General features: G+C 35.6%; 1 protein-coding gene across 1 annotated transcript in view; it reads left to right on the top strand.

Moving 5' to 3' along the window:
- Positions 1-19,642, top strand: part of EIF3H (eukaryotic translation initiation factor 3 subunit H) — a 97,288-nt gene that overhangs the window by 5,239 nt on the left and 72,407 nt on the right. The window contains exon 2 of the mRNA XM_077778929.1: positions 17,240-17,396. Coding sequence (XP_077635055.1) covers positions 17,240-17,396 — 157 coding nt within the window. The remainder of the gene's footprint in view (positions 1-17,239; positions 17,397-19,642) is intronic.

Genomic DNA, 19,642 nt, shown 5'->3' with positions numbered 1-19,642 from the left:
TTGGGTATTCACATGATGTGTTTATTTTTGTAATGTTCCCTGTTTTTGAATTTTAGGTGCCTTGAGTAACTTATCTTTATAATTGGCTGCCTTGTTTTCTTTTGTTTTGTTTTTGTTGTTAAACTTGTATGTCCATTACCCTTTTTATTTCCAGCTTTTCATTTGCTATGGATGGAAAACTAGATATGCAGTCTTGTTAGCATTATTTTTAAAGTGAGACTAAGCACACTCTGAATGAGGATTAAATTAAGTGTGCAGTCTAGCTTTTTGACCACTTAGTTATATTTTTGCTTTGACAAGTAAGATGTTACTAATTTATCTACTACTAATTTTGTAGTAGATAAAAACATTTGACATACATTTTAGGAACTCCAGGAGTTGATAGAACCAGGATTAGCTGGATTATACATATGATTCAGTCACTCAGAAACTGAAGTGTATTTTCTAAAACGTAGGTCTCTTACAGACTTAAAACCTTAAAATGCACAAGAAAGCTAATATATTGGAATCTTTAGATTTAATAATCTGTCATATTTGAGGAAATGATTTGTACCTAAAAGAAGTTAACTTAGTAAATACTGTTATTTGGAAAAAGGCAGCCTTTAGCCAACCAGTCACACAGATTTAAGACATTAGGGAATCAACATTTGAGAAAACAGGAGAAATGTTAAGGAGAATTGAGTGGTAGGTATCTATTGGTCGGTATTCCTAGGTAAGGCAGTTTACTTTCCTTAGGCTATGTAGATCTAAGTCTGTCTGACTTCTCAGGATGCTTTTAAGATTTAGATAACCCTACGGACATCCTGGACTTTTGTTCCTGTCCTCAAGGTCCCAGGGCTTATTGAAATCCATTGCCTTTTTGAAAAAACTTTCTGACCATGATTCCTTTGCTTATGGGGTATACATTAGTGATGACAAGCTGTATCAATGTTGTTTCTTGTAGCTATTTTGGGATGGTTTAAGGAGCCCAGCATACATGGTATTTCTCACGGAGGCAATGATTTAATAAGTCGATTAGCATCTCTGGGCCTTAATTTCACCTTTAATATGAGGATAACACATGGCCTTCCTACTGTAGTAAATAGCAGCTTAATATAGATAACTTCCTATTGATGTTTAATTATTGCTAGTAATAGTTTTGGTGGTTGGTATTGACTTAAATAGTTGGTATTAGTTACAGCGGGATTCCAGACTCCATGCGTTAACACGTAATGGAAGATAACAAAAGATTTTAACTTCAGTTGTAGCACACCTGGCCCAGATGAAATGGCATGTTAACTCTTCAGATACCTGTTTTGACATTAAAAGGCTATGGGTGCATAATATTTACTGGTTTTTCATCTTTTGTTGTCACCTTTGGCTCCAACTAGCTCCTATATAATTATAAATTCTGATCTTCAGCTTAATATCTGAGATTTCAAGAGCTTTGCTGAGTAACACACCAGGTATTTTAAGTCTTTGCAACATTTTTTCTGGAATTTAGCTTAGTCCTAGTCTTCATATTAGGGAGACAAGCCTCTACAAAGCATTAGGCTTTGGTGAGGGTCTCTGCCATTCTTATTTTGTGGTCATATATTCTCACTTGTACTTTACTAAGCCTCCTTAGTTTCTTAGGATGAAGGCTTCTGATTTCTCTGCCATTCTTATTTTGTGGTCATATATTCTCACTTGTACTTTACTAAGCCTCCTTAGTTTCTTAGGATGAAGGCTTCTGATTTCTCTGCCATTCTTATTTTGTGGTCATATATTCTCACTTGTACTTTACTAAGCCTCCTTAGTTTCTTAGGATGAAGGCTTCTGATTTCAGCACTTACATGAAAATTTGGTGGCATTTGCTTTTGGACGTTAGTTCATAATTGTTCTTTTCTTTTTTCTTTTTCTTTTTTTTTTTTTTTTGGTAAAATATCATTTAAAGTATGGTACTGGGATTTATTTCCTTGGACAATATATAAGAAAATATGCTCAAAGAGAAAATAGCCCTAATTGTTTCAATAAAGTACTGTTTGTAGAAGATAATTCTGTACAATGGTTATATCCTGTAAAGATTAGATTTAATAGCAAAAAGTACATTGTAATGTGCATCTCCATCTATATGGTGACGAACTATATTTGTTTCAGTAAAACTGAAGGGGTTGAAATGGACACTGGCATATGCCAGAGTACTACCCTGTATTTTTGTTAACGTTGGTACCAAGCCCAAAAATAGAAGACAAAAATTAACTCAGTAAAATAGTGGTAACTCAGTATTAACTTAGTAAATATAAAAAACTTTTTGCTGTTTGCGTCTGAATATCAACTATATTTTGGCATAAAGTTTTAAGGTTTTATTTTTACCCCAGATAGTAAGTACCTAAACATCACAGGTATTCATTGTATCCTGATGATTAATAAGAAATTTTTTTTCATAGTACCTTTTATATCTCTGTCCCTGTCCTCAACTGGCTTCATTTGATGTAATTAGAAAATGTTCATTTATCTATGGGACAATAGTAATGTGCTAAAATATGATTATTTTAAACAAAAACTGTGTATATTAATTGTATTTATTTAATTTATTTTCTTAAATGAGAAAATAAGTATTATTTATTTTATTTATTTTTGAGGGAGAGACAGCATGAGCAAGGGAGGGACAGAGAGAGGGAGACACAGGATCCGAAGACAGGCTCCAAGCTTGGAGCTAGCTGTCTTCACAGAGCGCAGTGTGAGGCTTGAACCCACAAACTGTGAGATCATGACCTGAGCTGAAGTCGGATGCTTAACCCACTGAGCCACCCAGGTGCCCCTGTATATATTCACTGTAAGGAAAGTTTGGAGAAATCACACACACACAAATACCAGAAAGAACATTACTTAGTTTATAAGCTCAGAATATGAGTATGGGTAGCACTGTTAGGATTTTGGGTTTTTTTTTGTTTTTCTTGTGCTTTATTAAATACCTACAGCCAAAGTTAATGGCTTAAAGATTATGCATGATTTTAAAGTTTGTAGCCAAATTACTCTCCAGAAGAGTTGAATAGTACAGTTTCTTTTCCCTTGTACAGAGTATTGGAGTGCTGCTTGGCACCATTGCTAATGGAAAGTGAAGAGTTTTACGAATCTTAGTCTTTAATTTTAAAATTAAGTATTCAAATTAAGTGTGCATGTTAGTATGCTAATATACTTGTTACAGTGATTCAAGTCAGTATAAAATACTTTGTCTCCTGTTAGTGCTATCACCATCTACCCAAGTCACCCAGGCTTCTGATACCATCTTTGATTGCTCCGTAGGTTTCCCTTGAATTCTCTTAAGATCACTTACATAGTTTGTGAGTCTATAACTGTGTTGTCTGCACTATTCATTTCTTACTTTCCTTTCTGAATTGTTGCAAAACTCTCATGTGACAGATCTCACAGAACCTATTTTGTACTTGGCTATCACACACCATGGTGCTGAGTAAATAAAGGATAGCTGTAGTCCTAGAATGCAAGAACCTTTTGGAAGATCCCCATTACACAAAATAAAACCAAAGTTGATAGGCTGACTATTAAGATCTTCTTTACTTTTTGTTTTTAGCCTCCAAATGAGGGCTTGTAGATACTGTTTTCAAGTTTGGTGTAAGAGTAGTCTTTAAAACAGTTAAAACCAAAATCTTTTTGAATAGAAGAAAACCTGTTTTACATTTTGTGCAGAAATGCATATAATCTTCAGTTTAGTCTTCTCAAGAGACACCTCTTGAGAAAGAAGGTGAATAATCACCTCCTGGTATCACTATGGTGTACTTTTTATACTGGAAAACTGAAGTCCTTTTAATATATTAAGCCTATTTAATTAAACAGCCATTTGGGTGCACATGGTATTCAAATCAAAAGGCAAAAAAGAGTTTAGTGAAAAGAAGCTCTCACTTTTCATCCCTGTCTTCAATCACTCTCTTCCCAGAGGCAGTCACAGTTACTCTTTTAAATGTTTCCTTCTCGACTTATTTTAGCAATCACTGCCTTCTGTTAAGGAGGCAGAAACAAACTGTAATCCAGGTGCCCCTGGATCACGTAAAGGCTTTCTAATTAAGCTGTGGTTCCGGCTCCCCAATATAACAAATTTATAATGTATTAGGAAGTAGATAACAATTTTGAAATTTTTTGGTTTGTTTTGTATGAGAGAAGACATGAATTTATTCCAGTTTAGCTTTTTTGTCACTCATTTTACTTTAGAAAAATTACTTTCCAGCTACGCATGGGGAAAATTTGCAGATCAGTTATGTATATTGAGTTGGTAAAGTATAAACTTAATGTTAAAAATAAAACCTCATCATTTAACATTTAATTGTGGTTATACTTTTGTATGTTCGATGACATCATTGTACTTCTCTCTTGAGTAATTTTTTAGGAGGGCAGTGCAGTATATTCTACTGAAATTCTTGAGCCTGCTTTGCCCTTCTCTCCCTTTTCTCAACAATTATTAGATGATTTAACTTCAAAACTGGACCATCGATGAACATTAGACCCAAGAAAATAATAATGAAGTATGCTCTTTCAACTGAAATATAGAGGGGATATTGATTAAGTGTTTTGGAGCATTGCAACTAATCCCATATGTGTCAGAATCAAAATATTTTTTTTTTTTTTGCTATTGAAGTTACTTAAATTTCTTTCACATCAAAACTGAACAGCAGTGATTTAAATCCTATTTATTATTTGACTCAGCCAGTTATGAAATGGAACCCCTATCCCACTTGAGCCATAAAATGTGTTAAATTTAAGACTAATGCTGCTTTCTGCTTTTTGAATTTACATTTTGGCAGTAACTACCTTCTTTGTTCAGTGTTAGAAAAAAATGATCTAGGCTTAACCAAATAAGAAAACTGCCAAGTTCACAGATCAGTGAAAGAAGCCAGAATTAAATGAAAGTCTAGTTATTGACTTTACAGAATATACTAAGGGGAGATTCTGTGGCATTACAGTTTCTTTGAGACTAAAATTCTTCTATGGTAATAGCAGTTCTTTGACAGTGATTGATGTGAGAAATTCAGGCTGTGGACCTTACCTCCCAGAATCTACAAAACTGGAATAAAGCCAGCCTAGGAATCATGCATCCTGCCTGACCTCTTCTCCAAATGGCCAGCAACTGGCAGTTGGGCCTTGCCTTTCTGTTTCAGACCTTTAAGAAACTCTTATGGAGTGAATCTAGTCTTTACTTTTAGCACGGTTAATTTACTTAAAATTTTCTTTTTATGTTTATTATTTATTTTTGAGAGCGAGAGAGAAAGCATGCACAGGGGAGGGGTAGAGAGAGTAGGGGAGACAGAATCGGAAGCAGCCTCCAGGCTCTGAGCTGTCAGCACAGAGCCTATGTGGTACTCGAAACCACAAGCTGTAAGATCATGACCTGAGCCAAAGTCGGATGTTTAACTGCTGGAGCCACCCAGGCATCCCACGGATAATGATGTTTTTAAAGGAACCTCTGTACATACATAAACACATGCATGCATAGCTGTTTCAAAGAAGTCAAGTTAATCTTCCCTTCGACTTTTTTTAAAGCAGATTAAAAAAAAATCTTATTTTGAACCCTCTGGTATCTATAAATAGCTCTAGATGAAGATGACTGATAAATCTTAACAAAATTGGAAGTTTGTTGTCAGGTGGTTGATTTTTAATAAGTTATATTTACATCCTATTAGACTGAAGAAAACCTCAGGAATAAACTGAACAGTCTGGGGGAAACCAGTGTCAGTGCCGTGAAGATACCTTGCTTGTTGTAGTCACTAAATATTTGTTGGATATGTGGATGGCGAGTGTGAATGGATTAGGTGAAATGTTTACTATGTAGTTGAAACAGTCGCTGACAAAAACTTTACTGAGAATTTAGTAGGCATGTGGGCTAGCTGCTTTGGGTGGATAGTTTTTTAATCCTCGCAGGAGTGCTGTGAGATGGGCGCTGACTGACTTCTCTCCCCAGGAGGTAGGTGATCTTATCTCGTTATCCTAGATATGGTAAGTTGCCTAAGGCCACAGAGCTGGCACTCAAACTTTATTTTGGATTCTAGTGCCCCAGCCTCTCAACTACGCTATATTATTTTTCTGTCTGTACAGACCAGAGCTTCACATTTGTGTATACATTCATAAGAATTAATTTTTAAGCTTGTACTGAAGTTTTCCCTCTCACTTGAACATTTTTTTGGAAAGAAATAAAAGTTAGTTTTAGAGTTGCTTTGTACAACAAATGGAAGACAGCAAATCAAGTGTGAATGTTGGAGCTTCAGCTGGGCTCACTCACTGGATAATTTACTTTCTCTCTTTTTTTTTTTTTTTGATGTTTTTTATTTATTTCTGAGAGAGAGAGAGAGACAGAATCTGAAACAGGCTCCAGGCTCTGAGCTAGCTGTCAGCACAGAGCCCAACGTGGGGCTTGAACCCACAAACCGTGAGATCATGACCTGAGCCGAAGTCGGACACTTAACCTACTGAGCCACCCAGGTGCCCCTACTTTCTTTTGTCTTATACAGCTTATGATTTAAAAAATTTTTTTTAAATGTTTATTTTTGAGAGAGAGACAGAGAGAGAAAGAGAATGTGAGTAGGTGAGGAGCAGAGAGAGAGAGAGACACAGCATCTGAAATAGGTTCCAGGCTCTGAGCTGTCAGCACAGAGCCTGATGTGGGGGTTTGAACTCACAAACTGAGATCATGACCTGAGCTGAAGTTGGACGCTTAACCAACTGAGCCACCCAGGCGCCCCTATAGCTTACAATTTAAAGTGGGCTCCTCCACGTCGGGCTCTGTGCAGACTGCCAGCTCGGAGCCTGGAGCCTGCTTGCAGATTCTGTGACTCCCTCTCTCTCTGACCCTCCCCTGCTCACACTGTCTCTCTCTCTCTCTCCTAGAAATAAATAAAACATTAAAAAAAATTTTTTTAAAGTGGGCTCCTGATACTGAAATAGGTTTGTTTTTACCCCTGTTAGAAATACAGTGTTCAGAATGGAATCAGAACTGAGACAATAGTGGTTTGATCCCATCTAAGGAATATGCCTGTCATCTCCTATAGAAGCAGCATGGAGTGGTAGAGAAACTATGGGCTTGATAGCCACACAGTTTGGAGTTCCCATCTATTGAAATATTGTCATACTTTGAGAGACTTCGTATCAGTGATATAAATTAAGAAGTGTTTGATTATAAAGTCTGAATGTTCAGCTTCTGGAGTTAGGAGAAAATGGTCTATCTGCTTAATGTTACAGTGTCTATAAACCCAGTGCTACCTAAAGTGCGGGTATGGTTTGCGAACTGTTTACTGTTTGTATGAGATAAGCCCAGGATTGAGATTGTATCACAGCACGATATTGCTGTGATAGCCAGAGTATGATCCCTGAGCTTGTATTTTCTGTGTCTTTTTAAAAAATGTCACTTTTCTTAAAAGTTTTATTATTATTTTTTTTACTACAGTATTGGTCTGTGAGGGACTGGAGGAAAATGAGTTCTCCCCCACTGATAGCCTGAGAAGCCCTGTTATAAACGATTTGCATACCTCTTCTAGCAAATAGCATCTTCCTGTAACCAGAGTCTAATTTATTTAATAGTACCATAGCTAAAATACTACTGTGATTATTAAATGCCACTAGATGTACTTTTTATTATTGGCTTAGTGGTAAAACACTTAAATGATTTCAGGATTTCTTTACCTGTGAGCTGTTTAAAAAGATGAACAAGTGGATTTAGTGTTTTCTTATTCTAGGTACACATAATATAGTTTGCAACCTGTGAACATTTCTTATGAACTCAGCTTTATAAAGGAAGGTTAAACATGGTGGATGGAATAGTTCTAACAAACATCCCTTTTATGTCTACTACAGGGACAGTGAGAAACATGCTGCTTTTCTTGGTGAACATTTATTGCTGTTTGCTCAAAGTTTGAATTGACATTTTGCTGATTTATAATTGGCTTACATTAGGCTTCTCTTAAACAGACCTCTCTGATTGTTGAAAATCAGTCTGTATATCCAGAAGTTACCTCTTTCACCTTGATGGTGTGTATGTATGCATATTGTCCAGTCATTTGTGACTGAGTGCAGTGACCTCTGAATAGAGTTGAAGAGTAACCATATCAGCAAGAGATTAGAATTTAAAGTCAGCAGGTGCTCAGGCTTTATAGTGTGTATTTTTTCTTCTTTTCAAAGCCACTCTTTCAGCCCCTCAAGTTTTTTTTATCATATCTCAGAAAACATACTTGAATCAGGATGTGTCCATATCTTTCTGTCAGCTCAGTAGCACTGTCAAAAAGAAATTAGGTTTCTTTGGTGAAACTTCATGCAATAAATTGCAGTGATTGCTGGATTTTAAAATCTTTTCTGTTAACTTTATTTGATGTTTTTTGAATTGAAAACAAATGTGTGCTTATTATAAGTAAGTAATAACAAATTCATAAGAAAAGATAAGTCCTTCCACACCATTCTTGTTCATGCAGACATAAAATGATAACTGCATGTATACAATACCTTGTTAAATAAATTAAAACTCTAACTCTGGGTGTTGTGGGCATCTTTGGGAATATGACGAATGCCACAGATCTTTCTTCCAGGAAAATGCTTTTAAGTATATAGAAATTATCTGTTAAATACATAATTAATCTCCTTAAATTTCAAAATACTTTAAAATAGTGGTAAACTTTAAAATATTATACTTTTTTGACTTCTAAAACAGTACAGTTTAATTTATTCATTTTTTAAAAATGTTTATTCATTTTGGAGAGAGAGAGAGAGAGAGAGAGAGCATGAGCAGGGGAGGAGCAGGGAGACAGGGAGACGTAGAATCTGAAACAGGCTCCAGGCTCTGAGCTGTCAGCACAGAGCCTGATGCGGGGCTTGAACTCATGAACCGTGAGATCATGACCCGAGCCAAAGTTGGATGCTTAACTGACTGAGTCACCCACATGCCCCAGTTTAATTTATTCTTGATTGCCTGGACTTACTGTAAGCATGAGTTATTATAAACTTGAGTTTACATATAGTTATACAAAATTCATGTTATACATAATGCAGGGATATATGCCTTATAATATAACTCATGTTATACATAATGCAAGGATATATGCATTATAATATAATGCAGCAGTGTTTTTAACCTAGTTTCTTATAAGCATTTCAGGGGATCTTTGAACTCTAATTAGAGAAAAAATTAGTAGGGGTACATATGAGTTGTTTCTTCATCAGACTTTTAACAATATGTACAGGTTTCTAAAGTTAAGGCATTATATATGGAGAATAAAATCCACTTATTTTAAATGTCTAGTGTGATGAACTTTTGTAGTTTTAAACAACTCTATAGTCCCACCACATCAAGATGTAAAATAGTGGCTTCACCCCAAAGTGTGCCCTTCCGTAGTCAGTATCCTCTCCCTCACCTTGGCCTCAGGCAACTACCTAGGGATTTTGTTTTGCTTTTTTAGAATTCCATATAAGTGAATCGTATAGTACCTAGCATTTTGTTTGACTTATTTCATAAACTGTTTTTGAGATTCCTCTCTATTGTGTTGATACTTTGTTCTTTTTTTATTGCTGAGTAGTACATAGAATGGATATACTGCAATTTGTTTATCTACGTTTGTTGCGCCTTTGAGTTGCCTTCAGTTGTTAGCTGTTATGGGTAATGCTATTATGAACAGTTGTGGACATATCTTCGTGTGGATGTGTTTCCATTTCTCTTGGCGAATTCCAAGTAGTAGAAATTTGGTCATGTAGTAAGTAGTAAGTTTATATTTAACTATAAGATACTGCAGTTACTGTTTTCTGCCTTTCCACCAGTACTTTTTCATGGAGCCCTGTTTGGAAAGGTCTTGGTTTCCACTTTCCTGACTTAGAAGTTCAGGACACCATTCAAGACACCATCTAGGACATAGATTGGATTGCGATCAAGCTCCTAGCCCTTAGATATTAGAGCTAGGTCTGATGCACGTTTGGGTACTGCTGTGTTAACTCCAAGGTTAATGCTTTGGTTGTTGGTTTCTTTGTCGCACTTTGTTGGTTATTTAAACTTTTTAGAAATGTAGTATATTCAACATTTCTACATGTCCTTCTTGTAGTCAAATTGGCATATTGCAAGGCCTAACAATTCCAGATATAGTTCTTAAGTAGTTTACTTTTTAACCCTGGACTTTCTTAGAGTTGCTGCCTTTGATAGGGGAATTTTGTGTGGTAGCTTCATAGACATAATTTTACCAGGTAAAGATGACCTCTGACACTGGTATTAGGAATATTGCTGATTAAAGTCCTGGTAATATTTTTGGAAAGAATTTTGTTAATATATTGTTTTATAATTAATCAACAAAAATTAATTGAAATTGCTCATCTTGAATTATGTAATGGTAACTTAAGACATAACTGTTTGACTGGGTTTATTATTTATATGCCAGTGCTTTTGGTAAAAACATGCAAGTGTACTACTCTCATGCAAGTGTTCATCCATCTCTGGCCTTTTTGTTTGGCTGAAGTATGACTTTTGTGCTTTATGAAAACTAAATATTAGCATTTTTATTTAAACTCTTATTTAAAATCCGTAGCTCGCAAATACTGTCTTTGCTCAAGCTCACTTGCTTATTCTTCAGTTTTCTCTGCTCAGGTGTCATCTCAAAGAGGGGCCTTTCCTGGAACACGCTTGTTAAGATTACTTTTAATCTCTTTTACTCCCCTTTTTATTTTCGTCAGAGTGCAATTCACAATCTGTAATCACATCCACCTGCATAATTGTCCTTCTGGTTCTTTAAGTGGGAGAATCCCCAACAGTTTTATATAGAGGGTCTCTGAAGTCTAAACTATTTTCATAATAATATTGAAACATTATTTGTCGTTTTTACTCTCATTCTTGAATGAGTGTTTAATGGAAGTTTCTGGATACTACATGATATGTGATATTAAAAGATTGAATGCAGAAGCAGATATGAGAATCCAGTTGTCTTTTATTATACTAGACATTAATAAGATTCACAAAAATGTGAAACAATGTTCTTCGATTCTGATTGAAATTTCTCTTTGAAAATGTGAATGTTACACAAAAATGTGAAACTGTCATTTTTTATATCCCAATCGCTTTTATTTTGAAATAGTTCTTTTTCTTTTTTTTTTTTTNGACTGACTAAGCCACCCAGGCGCCCCTGAAATAGTTATTTTTCTAACAAATGTAATCTGTGATAGTATGTAATACATTTGTTATTGTTTTAAGTGGATAAGTTATTTTGAACATTTTTAATTTTAAACTTCTGTAAATATCAACATAATTCTTTTGGATACTCTGTAATTTCTACGAGTGTTGGACTTTAGGATTAAAAACTTTTGAGACTTGCTATTCTAAAATATAAACTGCAACAAAGTAAAAGACTTTTATGTGTTTGACTTTAGTTCATTTTCCCAGTTGGCCTGTCAGAGGTAACTGGCCTGTAGAAGTCATTCAACACATACTTAGGTGAATGGATAAATGAGTGAAAGGAAGAAGCCCAAAATAACAGACTTCTGGTGATTCTGTGCACAGCTTCCAAATCTGTCTGTAGTAATTGATCTTTGCAGACATTATATTTGGTATAAAATTAACTCTAATTCATCAGACAGCATAATCTTTATTTTGGTTAGACTTAAAATTGTTCCCTGGTATGGAATTGAGTTTTTGGTAAGATTTTGATAGGTCTTAGAGATTCTCCTAAATGTTACTTGTTAGAGAGGATAGAAGATTTTATCCCTGATACTTACTCAGATTTTAGGTTTGTGGACTTCTGGTATAATTAATTTATTTGGTATTTTAGATTGTTGTTCATATTTTATCCTATAATATTGAGAATACTTCGTTGTGTTTAGTCTTTTGGGCATACTTAGGTTTTCATTTTTATTAAAAAGCTAGACACTTTTAAAAATCGTATTGTGTTCATCAGAGATGATGAAATAGTTTGCTTTGCTCTTTCAAATTGTCTTCTCTGAATAATAAACAATAGTAGGAAAATGGTTCCTCTGGGGTAATTTCAGCAGACAGGACATCTGTTTACTATCTTTCAAGTTAGGATTCCTTTCTAAGATCCACATAGCTTGAGAATGTGCAAACCTCAGAAAGCTGGGAGACTGTTTGAGAGAGAGTTGTCATATTCAGAGACCAATACTTACTGTGCAGGGCAAATCAAGTAGGTTATTAAACATTTAGATCCAGATTATGACAAAGTTTGGTGGGTTGTAGAAGAATCTGGTGATTCTACTGGCCAGTATGTTTCCATCCTTTAGGCATAATTTGTAGGAATATCTTTATTTACCCATGAATTTATAGGATAAGCAAACCTGGTCAACATTAGTTCATAAGTAGGGTCTTTTTTTTTTTTTTAAAGTTTATTTTGAGAGAGAGAGAGACTGCATGAATAAGGGAGGGGCAGAGAGAAAGGGAGAATCCCAAGCTGCAGGCTACGGAGCTCGATGTGGACTCCTGAACCACGAGATCATGACCTGAGCTGAAACCAAGAGTAAGACACTTACAAACTGAGCCACCCAGGCACCCCAGTTCATATGCAGTTTTAAATATGGGGGCATAAGTCTTAGAGAATACCTGCTGCTTCTCACATGGATTGTTGGCATTATCTTCCTTCCCTCTCATGTGTGTTGCTGTAGAGATTCTTCCAAGTAGGGCTTGAGTTCCTCTTATGAGGAGGTGATGTTTATGCTCTTTAAGTGAAATGTTCGCTTCTGGGTCTTTTTGTCAGTGTACTCACTGTTCATCAACACAGGGAGTCTTAAAACAGAGGAAAGGAAACTTTGTTTTAACCAGTTGTACATTTCAGTCCTCTGAGGAATTAAAAAGAGGAAGGCTGGTCCATACTTCCACGTTAAAAGTTAGAATGAAGTAGGATGTTAGAATCACCTGGAGAATCTAAAACAAAACCAAAAACAAAGTCCCCACAAAACCAATACAGGAATCTCAGCCCAGATCACTTAACTCAGTTTCAGATGTTGGATTCAGGCATCAGCTTTGTGTTTGTGTTTGTGTTTGTGTTTTTTAATGCTGTTGGCTCTATTATGTAGCCACAGTGAAAACTTCTCTTCATTTATTTATTTAAAAAAAAAAAAAAAGGCTCTGCAGGCCATTCTGGTAAGCTAAGAACAAGTGATATAGAGCTCTTGAGTATGTGGGGTCGTTTGTGACACTTCTAAACAAAATATAGGAGTATGTTTTTGTTTTGGAGAATATTAAGATTTCATGTATCTGTTTTTAAAAGTAATAGGAAGCATGACAAGCAGGATTAATTAAAAATATATAAAAATAGGGGCGCCTGGGTGGCTTAGTCGGTTAAGCGTCCGACTTTCGCTTAGGTCATGGTCTCACAGTTCGTGGGTTCGAGCCCCGCGTCGGGCTCTGTGCTGACTGCCAGCTCAGAGCCTGGAGCCTGTTTCAGTCTGTGACTCCCTCTCTCTCTGACCCTCCCCTGCTCACGCTGTCTCTCTCTGTCCTAGAAATAAATAAAAACATAAAATATATATATAAATATATAAAATATGTAAAAAATATATCCGCACTGTTTTAGGGATAGAAACCTATGGTTTGGTTGGAGTTCAAGAAAGTGAAAGAGGGATGAGCTTACCGAAACAGGACTTTAGTGGTGGAACATTCCCATCTTGTGGCTTCTGAGAATAGTGCTGCTAAAGAAGCTGTATTACATTCTAGCAACTAACGGCGGTTTCCTGTTGATGTTGCTTCTAGTGATCAGGGCACAAAAAATTTGACCTCCAGCGTCATTCTTTTTGCTGCCTGACCCAGTAACCTTACACTGAACTTTTCTACTTCTTGCGCAAAACTCTGCTTCTGAAACTTAGTTTACAGGGGCTTCCTGAAGAGCTGTTGCCCCTGCACTCTGTCTAAGCCTTGTTGTTACAAAGTTACTGGGTTATTATGAAGTAATTAAAAGTACTTTGAAATTCAAAATCCTATCTCACCTACCTGATTTAATAATTTTGTCAGAATATTTCGGTTTTCTCATCTGTCAAAGAAATGGAAAAATATTACTGACATCATAGAGTAGTTAATGGGGATTAAATGAGTCATTGCATGTAAGACACTGGACTGTTTGATATAAATGATTGATAAATGCTCAGCATTCAGTCCTTCAGATCTATTTTGAGTATCTTTTATGTGCCGGTACCAGTTTGGATGTTAAAGATGTGGCAAATAAAACATCTCTTCATTTTTATGAGAATACTTAAGAGAGGAGACCATGAGCAGAACATGGATTTTTGTGTTGTAAATACCAGAAATCTATGGAATGTTCTTATTTAAACAATAAATTCTTGTTAATTTTGTGGAATATCAAAAGCTTCTATGTAAATTTATTATTTCTGATCAGGAATTTCCTTTTGACATCACGTCTCAAGTTTGAGTTGCAAGTCCATTATGTTATTTTTTGAACTAAAGAATTGAGATTTTAGCATGTATATAGAAAATAAGAGCATAAAATGTCAAAGTGAAGAATGAGTTAGCTTAGTTTTGATAAAAATGTTTTTTAAAAATATTTTTGAATGCTTTCTTTTATAAGATTATATTACAATGGCAAGATCACAGATACTAGGGTTAGAAATTATTTTAGTGATCACCAAGCCTTTCCTTAAGTCTTTTTATTTTGGATAGGTTTAAATGCTAGAGAGAATTCACCCTTAAAATTTAAGTCCTCTTTCCTGATACTATCATCTGTGGTCCTTATTTTGCCTTTCAAAGACACATCCTCTAGTGCCTCACTATTTAGGAACTGCTCTCTGTGATTGTCCCGCTGTGGAGAGAGATTTGAATTTATTGAACTAGTTCTCATCACAGGGTTTTAAGCTATCTCTCTTACAATTACCCCTTTCTGTGTATACTTAATGTTGATCATCTTTAGCAGATAGTTAAGCCATGTGCTTCTCCTTTCTCTTGGTTGGATACTGTTAATGTAAATTTTCTCTCTGATCATCATAGAGAACTGAATGTAACAGGTCAGTGATGCTGAAAAGAGATGAGAGTTTCTCTTAGTTGGAGCACTGTACTTCTGTAGATGCTGTGTGAAGTTGCATTGACTGTTTGGCCACACATATCAAGCTGCTGTGCTGTTTGGTTACATTGCCCTCCTACCCTCATCCTTTTATAGTTCATTATTATTAGAGGTAAGACAGTGTTTCAGTGTGAGTTATCTTTGAACTGTGATAACTCATTTTCAAATTAATTTCACATCCCAGTTTTATTTGTAAAAGGAAATAAGGTTATTTTGGCCTGGCTTCTTTGTGAAACTGCTGGGTACTTGTCAGCACCACTCCTTTTTGCACACATGAGCACCAGCTGTTTAGGAATAGGAATCAGTTCTAGAGTTTGTCCGAAGATCTACATTAAACTCCGCTGTCTTTAGCATCTCTCGTTTACTTTGATTTCAACAGTGGTTCAGTGATCTCATTAATAAGGTTAAGTATCTAGGAACCTAGGCAACCTGGACAAATTGGTAGGTGTGTTTGTAATAACTTTTTATAGTTCTCTTTATCCCTTCTTAGTCACGTATGTTTCTTTTTTAAGTGTGACAATAATTGTTTTGTAGCCAAGAGGTAAGTTGAGCAGGAGCTAAATAGTTCTCCTTTTTTTATAAATTTAATTTTTTAATGTTTATTTTTGAGAGAGAGAGAGAGAGTGTGAGTATGCGAGCAGGGGAGGGGCAGGGAGAGAGAGAGAGAGAGACACACACACACACACACACACACGCACACACACACAGAATCTGAAGCAGGCTCCAGACTCTGAGCTGTCATCACAGCTGGGGCTCAAACCCATGAGCCATGAGATCATGACCTGAGCCTAAGTCGGATGCTTAACCAACTGAGCGACCCAGGAGTCCCATATGGTCTGCTTTTTATTGACACAAATCAATAATATTCATCACTTATTACATATCAGACCCTGTGTGAAGTATTCACTATACATTATCTTATTTTTAATGGTGTCAGTATTGCTATGGAACAGTTCCATGTTGCAAATTAGAAATCAAAGACTTAGGAAGAATAAATAGCTTTCCCAAAGTCACAGCTAGTAACTGTTAGTTGGAACTCATACCGATACCTCTACAACTCTCTAAGCTCATTTTGTGCCTTTCAAGAAGTAGAGAGGTCTTTTCTATAGGAATGTGTAAGATTGTGTACTTGCTTCATTTCATACTGTAGAAGGTCTTAATCATTTGAGGTTCTTCCACGTGAAGCTCTTTTTCCTCCTAACTGCTTGCTGTCCTTAAGAAGTCTGGATCTTGTTGATATCATATCTTTTTGGGGTCTGTTCATCACAAAGTCTGTGACTAATCTATTGTTTTAATTACCGAATTATTGATATGAAAGTAAGTCTCCTTGTTATTCAAGTTAAAATACATAGCTTTGGAGCTTGACTTGGTTTAAATCTTGGCTCTTCCACTTTCTGGATGTGTGACTTGTAATTGTTTACTTTCTCTCTGTTTTTGTTTTCGTATTTGTAAAGTGATTATAGTCCATTTTTCTAACATAATTGTGGGAATTACTTCCTAGGAGTTATTATTAATGATTACTGATACTGTGAACCTTTAAATTAATTGCCTGTCCAACTTTGCGTTGTTAACCTCTTTATCTTTATGGAAATGTTAAAGGAGTGAGAGTAATGCAAGAGGCAGTTTTCCATTAGAGCTTATTTGCTGTATCCTGGTTGAGGAAAATTAGGTAGTGCTGGAGACTTGGTTCTCTTTGATTTCTGTTATCAAACAGATCCTTCTTGGATACACATTCTCATTGTTGCTTCCTTTGACTTAATGAGATGCTTTGTTCAGGAACCACCTTGAGATGTTAAATGGTCTGGGGAGTGGTCTGCTTTCAGGTTTTCAGGTAATTGAGATCTTTATGCTATTGATAGTTTTATCTGTGTCAGGAAATTATCATCCTGTTAACAAAAGTTAATAGGATCACTTCCTTTATAATAACCTTGAATTGAGGTGATACTGTTTGAAGCTGTTTCTGAATTCCAGACCTTTTGGAGCCTTGACATGAAGTCATGAGTGCTGTTCATCGACACTTTTGACATGTCTTCAGACTCCAGGAGTTTCAGGTGTACATTTAGATTATGTGAGTTTATTATTTGTGTCAGAGTAAGAATTTATTTGTAAGAAAATTGGTTCTATTATATAATTTTGTAGTTTTTGCAAACCTACTAGTATGGTTCATTTTTTTTTTAAATAAAGGAAATATAAACTGTTAGGATGATTTTTAAGCTCATTTCTGTATTTTCTTTTAGGTGGTACTAAAAATAATCAAACATTATCAAGAAGAAGGACAGGGAACTGAAGTGGTTCAGGGAGTGCTTTTGGGCTTGGTTGTAGAAGATCGCCTTGAGATTACCAACTGCTTTCCTTTCCCTCAACACACGGAAGATGATGCTGACTTTGATGAAGGTAAGGGTACTCATTTCAAAAATCTTTGCAGTGCACACAAATGATTTTTAATACAATTTCTCACCGTAACCTTTGATTGTCTCTTATTGGAAGTCTATCAGGCTAATCTAGTTCACTTGATTTCTGAGTTTCCTGAAAAAAAATTATGCAAATTTGGGGCACCTGGATGACTCAGTCGATTCAGGTTATGCTCAGGTCATGATCTCATGGTTCGAGCCCCTAGTTGGTTTGTGTGCTGACAGTTTGGAGCCTGGATCCTGCTTCTGATTCTGCGTCTCCCTCTCCCTTTGCCCCTCCTCCACTAGGACTCTGTCTTTCTCTCTCAAAAATAAATAAACATTAAAAAATTATGCAAATTCTTTGAAATGAGGATTTATATCAAAAGATTCGTTAGTTTGGCCTTATTTGTAATTTGAGATTCTGATTTTAGTAATTTGAATAGGAGCTGTGCTGTTGTTAACTTTCCCATTACGAAATCAGCTTGTAAATAATTTACATCTTGAAGGGCAGATGAGCTTAGCTGTCTATTTCAGAAAGAAGATACTTCTTAAGCATTTCAGGAGGTTTTTTTTTTCCCCCTTGGTGCTATAGGTATAATTGCTTTGTTAGCAAAGGCCAGTAGTAGATAAAGCTTACACCAAAGGCCACATCAATAACTTGAAAGATTAAAAAAAATGTAGTTGAAAGTAATTTCTTACTGTGTGAACACTCAAGGATCATTCGGTATATAACTTTTTTTTATTATGTTAAGGACAAGTAGTAAAATTTACTATTTTAAACCATTTTGAGTGTATAGAGTGTTAACCATATGCAGGTGTTGTGGAAAAGATCTGTAGAACTTTTTCATCTTGCAAAAACTAAAACTCAACATCCATTGACCAACTGCTCCTCTTTTCCCCCTTACCAGCCTCTGGCAACCACCGTTCTGCTTTCTGTTCTTGAGTGTGTGGACTCTCTTATAAGTGAAATGAGCAGTATTTGTCTTTTGGCTCTTTTGAGACTGGTTTATCTTACATAACTTTATGTTCTCCAGGTTCATTTGTGTTATAGCGTATGGCAGGATATCTGTTTTTAAGGCTGAGTAATATACTGTCGTATGTAATACCACTTCTTTATCCATTCATCTGTTGATAAATAGATTGTTTCTGCCTCTTGGCTTTTTTGAGTAATGCTGCAGCTATCTCTTCAGAGTCTTGTTTTCAGTTCTCTTAGATATATATATACCCTGAAGTGGGATTTGCTGGATCATATATTAATTCTATGTTTTATTTTTTAAGGAACTTCCATACTGCCTTTTTAGTGGTTGCACCAGTTTACATTCTCCACCAGTAGTGTACAAGGGTTGTGATGTCTTCACATCCTCACCAAAATTTGTTATTTTCTGGTTATTTATTTTTTTGAAAGTGATAGCAACTGTACTAACAGATGTGAGGTGATATTGTGGTTTTGATTTTCATTTCCCTGATAGTGATGTTGAGTATCTTTTTATATGCTTGTTGTCTGTATGTATTCTTTGAAGAAATGTCTATTAAGGCCTGTTGTCCATGTATGTATTCTTTGAAGAAATGTCTATTAAGGCCTGTTGTCCATTTTTAAGGATTGTTGTTGTTCAGTTGAAGTTCTTTGTATATTCTGGGTATTAGCCGCTTATCAAATTTTCTTCCATTTCATAGGTTACTTTTTCGCTCTGTTGATTTGTTTCCTTTGCTGAAGCTTTTTAGTTTGATATAATCCATATTGTCTATTTTTGCTTTTGTTGCTGGTACTTTTAGTATAATATCCAAAAGGTTATTGTCAAGACCAATGTTAGGAAGCTTCTTCCTTATATTGTCTTCTAGGAATTTTATGCTAGTACCATTCTGCTTTGATTACTTTTGCTTTGTAATATATTTTGAAATCAGGAAGTGTGAGGCATCTAGCTTTGTTTTTCTTTCTCAAGATTCTGGCTGTTTAAAGTCCATTGAAATTCCATATGAATTTTAGGATTTTTTTTTTTCTATTTCCATAAAAATACCATTGGAATTTTGGTGGGGATTACGTTGACTCTGTAGATCAGTTGGGTAGTACGGACATTTTAACAATATTAAATCTTCCAACCTATGAATAAAAAATGCCTTTCCATTTATTTGTAATCACTTCCTCTCTTTACCAGAATATCTGGAGATGCTTAATTACATTGCAATCATAGCTCTTTTTATTTTTTATTTTTAATTAAAACGTTTTTAAATATTTAGGAGAGGGAAGGT

The sequence above is a fragment of the Crocuta crocuta genome, unplaced genomic scaffold, assembly GCF_008692635.1.
Source record: "Crocuta crocuta isolate KB4526 unplaced genomic scaffold, BGI_CrCroc_1.0 scaffold448, whole genome shotgun sequence".
Taxonomy (NCBI): Eukaryota; Metazoa; Chordata; class Mammalia; order Carnivora; family Hyaenidae; genus Crocuta; species Crocuta crocuta.
Note: the sequence above shows the minus strand (reverse complement) of the source record. Positions and strands in the feature narration are given on the sequence as shown.